The following is a 5,631-nucleotide window of genomic DNA, read 5'->3' on the forward strand; positions in this document are numbered from 1 at the left end:
CTCAGGGATACCCAACTACCTGACCAGGCATTGCAAAGGAGGTGAAAACCCCCCACTCCGGCTCTATTACAATGCCCTGAGGCCACCTAGGCTCCCTGGGCCTCAGTTTCCCCCTCTGCAGAGTAGAGACTCGACCTCCAAGGCACATAAGCCCAAAGCAATTCCTCCTTCATGCAGGCTACAAAATCAGCCAGAGTCCTCTTTAGAGTATCCTGTAGGGGGGCAGCTGGGTAGTTCAGTGGATGGAGAGTCAGGCCTAGAGATGGGAGGTCCTGGGTTCAAATCTGACCTCAGACACTTCCCAGATGTGTGACCCTGGGCAAGTCACTTGACCTCCATTGCCCACCCTTCCCACTCTTCCACCTAGGAACCAATACACAGAAGTTAAGGGTTTAAACAGAAAAGAAAAGAAAAGAATAGAGTATCCCGTACAAGAAGCCTGGATCTTGGCCTCCTTTGGCCCCTAGTAGAAGTAGGGCTATAGGGAAAGACCCCCTGATTGGATGCAAGAAGACCTCCTGGTTCTGTCACTTACTAGCCCATTCACAGGTCGTCTGTGGCCCCCGGCTCCTGTTAAGGAGGGCTTCCTTTCTAAACCCCAGTCTATGGCCCTGTCCACTGTATCTACCTGAGGTAGCAGACCATGCACCAGCGAGGGACCCTTCAGGGTCCCAAGATAAATCAGCACAATGGAAATTGGCTAGGTTGGGGAGAAGGCTCTATTCTTCCACCCAAAGGATCCACCCATCCATTCCTTTGTTGAACAAACGTGAATTCAGCACCTCCCCTTTGCTGAACTGGGGAGCCACTGAAGTTGAGAGAAAACCCTAGCCTTGGTCCTTTCTAAGGATACTCAGGTGGGACACAAGATGCAAATACAAACAAGAAAAAATGCTTCCCCACAATTGCTAACCGTAACCACATAGACAGGGCAAGGTACCTGAGCTGGACTAGGAGTCGGGAAGACCTGGGGTTCAAATCCTGCCTCATATACTCACTCACTGTAGGACCTTGAGCAAGTCACTTAACATCTGAGTTCCCATTTCCTCTGATGGAAAATGGGAGTTATAGTTAACATCTGCCTCCTGGCAGATGTTATTTGTGTATCTTAAGTGATTATTTTCCAAATAAAGACCCTGAAGGGGAGTGATGTGGTAAAGCCGGTTTTCATATAACCCTTTACAGTTCCAGAAGATTTAAATATATGATCTCATTTGATCCTTAGAAGTCTTAGAGAGAAACCCATTTTGCAGATAAGAAAATCAAAAGGTTGAGTGACTTGCCTAGGGTTACATAGCTAATGAGAACTGCTACTCTTGAGTGTCAGATGGACAGCTGGGTGGCTCAGTGAATGTGAGCCAGGCCTAGAAACTAGAAGTCCTGGATTCAAATCTGGCTTACGATACTTTATAGCTATGTGACCCTAAGCATGTCACTTAACCCTATTGCCTACCTCTTATTGCTGTTCTGCTTTGGAATCAGTTGATTCCAAGATGAAAGTTAAGCGTTTTTTTATTTTTTAATTTTTTAAATTTTGAATATTTTCCCCATAGTTACATGTTTCATGTTCTTTCCCCCTCCCCCAAACCCCCCTACCCCCGCTTAGCCAACTCGCAATTCCACTGGGTTTTACATGTAGCATTGATCAAGGCCTAATTCCATATTATTGATAGTTGCACTAGGGTGATCGTTTAGTGTCTCCATCACCAATCATGTCCCCATCAGCCCATGTGTTCCAGCAGCTGTTTTTCTTCTGGGTTTCTGCTCCCACAGTTCTTCCTCTGAATGTGGCTGGTTTTCTTTCTCATAAGTCCCTCATCCTTGCTCTGGATCCTTGCATTGCTGCTAGTAGAGAAGTCTGTTACCTTTGATTTTACCACAGTGTATCAGTCTCCGTGTACGATGTTCTCCTGGCTCTGTTCCTTTCACTCTGCATCAGTTCCTGGAGGTCATTCCAGTTCACACAGAATTCTTCCAGTTCTTAAGGGTTTTTTTAAAAAGAAAAAAAGTGTCAGAGGCAAGATTCAAACAAAATAAGCTCTCTCTTCCCTCCAAGTCTCTCCCCTCTATCACATCCACATCACCCATTTTGTGGGTGAGGAAACTTGAGGTTCAAAGTAATTCACTGACTTGCCCGAGGTCACAGAGCCAGTAAGTGGCCAGAACAAAATTGAAACACAGGCCTCCTGACTCCAAAGTCCTTGTTATGTCCGCTACGCAATGGGGACTCTGAAATGCCTCTTTTCAGTTCTCCCTTCTCTCCATAAGATCATTAGAAAAATACAAACCAAAATGCTATGTTTTTAGAATAAAATAATCCTTCCCGAGGAGAAAGGGAAAGAACCTGGGAAGGCTTCATGGGGGAAATAGTAACTGAGTTGGGCTTTAAAGGTTCTAAAGGGTCTGACAGAGTGGAAGTTCCCAGGGGGGAACTGGCCTCTTTGATCTCTTCAGCATCAGACATGGTATCTATCCAGCTGGCACTTAATAAATAAATCTGTTGAACTGAATTGAATTGAATTAAATCTGTGGAAGTTCAACAAGTACAGAGGAGAGAGGAGGGCATTGCAGGCCTAGGAAATCCTCTGGGCAAAGGCCCTGAGGTGGGAGATTTCAGGATGTACTCTAGGTGGTTAGAGACCTCCTGATGTGGGACAGCACTGTATGAGTTGCCTTTCTCCTAAGCAGGAAAAACCAGGACCAAGGAGAAATACCGAGTGGTTTATTCGGAGCATCAGAGACTGGAGCTGGAGAAGGAATTCCATTGCAACAGATACATCAGCATTCGGAAGAAAACTGAGCTTGCAGCACAGTTGGGCCTTTCGGAGAGACAGGTATCCCAGAGCATCTTCTTATTTCTATGTATTTGTTTTGCTTTTTTTTTTAAACCCTCACTGTCTATCTTAGAATGAAGTATTGGTTCCAAGGCAGAAGAATGGTAAGGGCTAGGCAAGGGGGTTAAGTGACTTACCCAAGGTCACTCAGCTAGGAAGTATCTGAGGTCAGATGGGCACCCAGGACCTCCTGTCCTGGCTCTCTAATCCCTGAGCCTCCCAGCTGCTCCTTGTTTCCCCATTTGTTTCTCCAGGCTGTAAAAGTCAGGACCCGCACCTCTAAGCAGGCTCTAGAATTTCATTATGAGAAACGAGCAAGAAAACTCTGTGAGTTGCCCTAGATTCCTCCTGTTCGCCCCCCAAAGTGCACTCTCATCAGCTGGCTCATGGGAGAGGCAATCCTCCCAGCAGAATTCAAATGGGGAAAATGGTCTCATGCCAGCATTCTGCTAAGATGACTGACTGCTCTCCTGACATTGAGCTGGAATCCCGAGGTAGATACAGCCTGGGCCAATGAGAACTTTAGTAGAGAGTCAGCTGCATGTGGGGACAAGGAGCCCTGAATCTGGCCACAGAGGCACTGGGTTTGAATCCTGACCCTGCAGGCTGTGTGACCTTGTGCAAGTGTTTTCCCTGCTCCAAACTTCTCTGTAAAATAAAGGGTTTAGACTAAAGAATATCCTTTCTAGCTTGAAACCCTCTCACTTGGGTTCTTGTAACCAGCCAATCAGGATCATTTAAATTCCCTAAGTAGTTCTCAGGGTCGGCAGAGACTCTGTTAGGCCGGTCCTGGAGGCCAGAGAAGTTGGCCCCTTTATCGTTGCTTGAAGGTGACTCCATGACTCAAAGATTGTGCCTCAGTAGAATGGCCTAAGGATGGGCTGCTGCCTAATGGCTGAGGATCAGCCTGGCTCGGGGCAGAGACTGGCCACCAGGGAATAATCCGGGCTGTGGTCACAGTAACCCATTGAGCCACACTGATCTCTGATGTCAAGATGTCCGAATTCGGGAGGGGTTCGCCTGGCTGGTCTCCGAGGGGCTAGATGACTGCGACGTCCTCTGCCTGCTCTCTAGACCTCCCCCCCACCCAGCACCGTTATTCCCTGTTCCTAGGACCCTTGGGATTCTGAAGCCTTGGCTTCTCTGACCTGGAGCTGAGGATGGTTTGAAGTGGGTCGTCCATTCCCTCTTTCTGCAGTTATTAGCACCCACTCCTTAGAGAGAGACTTTGTGCAGTGACTTAGAAAGATTACTAGCAGGGGCAGCTGGGTAGCTCAGTGGATGGAGAGCCAGGCCTAGAGACCGGAGGTCCTGGGTTCAAATTTGGCCACAGACAATTCCCAGCTGGGTGACCCTGGGCGAGTCACTTGACCCCCATGGCCCACCCTTACCCCTTTTCCACCTAGGAGCCAATACACAGAAGTTAAGGGTTTTAAAAAAATATAGAAAAAAGAAAGATTACTAGCCGGGGATTCTGGAAGACCTGAGTTCAAATCTTGCCAGAGACACTTTCTTGCTAGTTATGTAAACCCTGGCATGCCATTTGATCTCTTTGGGCCTCAGTTTACTCCTCTGTAAGACAAGGGAGTTGGACCCGATGACCTCTAAGATCCTTTCTAGCTCTTAACTCTGTGATCCTATGACGTGGCAGGCACTGGGACAGACAGGAGCAAAGTCCCTTCAGGAGCTTCTTTTGGGCTACTTTACATCATTCAAGTTAATGAGCAAAGTCGGGTTCTAGGAATTTCTAGGAAGTTTTCAAGGTCCTTCAGTCCAGTCCCCTGCCTCGGATCAGACCGGGTTCCCTCAATACTGGCCTGTCTCACTTCTCCACTGCCCTTGGGTATCATGGCATTCTTTCAGAGATGGACAACTTCATTCCTGTATGTCCTCCTGCCATGGAAGCCCCTTCTCTCTTGCCCCATCTCTCTAGTACATCTTCTACAGTAGTGGGGTAATCTCTAGAAAGATCAGTGGATAGAGAGCCAGGCCTGGGTTCCAATCTGGCCTCAGACACTTCCTAGCTGGGTGACCCTGGGCGAGTCACTTCACCCCCCATTGCCCAGCCCTCGCCATTCCCCTGCCTTGGAAATGATACTTGGCATTGATTCTAAGCCAGAAGGTAAAAGGTTGGAAAACTAAGATCATTAAAGTGATGACTCCTGGGGAAACTGAGGCTCCGAGATAGAATGGCTTCTCCAGGATGAAGCCACCCAAGCCTGCACTGCCTAGCTAGCCCTTAGGGCTCTTCTGGCTCCGAACCAGGGCACAGGACGGGTTCTAAGATGGCAGGGAAAGGGTTAAGCTGGTCCTGGAGGATGTTGGGGGGCGAAGGAGGGGCCGAGGGAGGCTTCGGAGCACCTCCCCAGCCTGGCCGGGGCTAGATTGCAGAGAGCGCGGCCGACCCCAGGCCCGGGGCTCGAGCCTCACTCCCTGAGCTAGTTGAGCCCAGGGGAGGGCGCCGGCTGGAATGGCGTTCAAGGCCCCTGAGCCGCTGTGTTGTGACGTTGCGTTGCAGGTGAAGATCTGGTTCCAGAACCGCCGGGCCAAGGAGAGGAAGCTCCTCAAGAAGAAGATCTCCGAGGCGCAGGGCACCGGGGGCAGCGCGGCCCACAGCGACGCGAGCTCCGTGAGCCCGGCCGACCCCCCGAAGCTCTACTTCCCGCCGCCCCCGCCCATGGGGGAGTTCCAGCCAATCGATCTGCACCAAATCCTGGTGTCCGAGTGACGGGCCTGGGCCGAGCGGCTGCGGCTGCGGCGGGGGCGGCTCTTCCCTTCTGGGCCGGCCGCCGCCGCC

General features: G+C 49.9%; 1 protein-coding gene across 1 annotated transcript; it reads left to right on the forward strand.

The window, feature by feature from the left end:
- Nucleotides 1-643: 643 nt before the first annotated feature.
- On the forward strand, nt 644-5,562 carry LOC123253772 (homeobox protein CDX-4-like). The gene is made up of 3 exons (XM_044682916.1): nt 644-704; nt 2,689-2,834; nt 5,353-5,562. Exons 1-3 carry the CDS (start codon nt 644-646, stop codon nt 5,560-5,562), a joined length of 417 nt encoding a protein of 138 aa, XP_044538851.1.
- Nucleotides 5,563-5,631: the final 69 nt, after the last annotated feature.

Source organism: Gracilinanus agilis, chromosome X (genome assembly GCF_016433145.1).
Source record: "Gracilinanus agilis isolate LMUSP501 chromosome X, AgileGrace, whole genome shotgun sequence".
Taxonomy (NCBI): Eukaryota; Metazoa; Chordata; class Mammalia; order Didelphimorphia; family Didelphidae; genus Gracilinanus; species Gracilinanus agilis.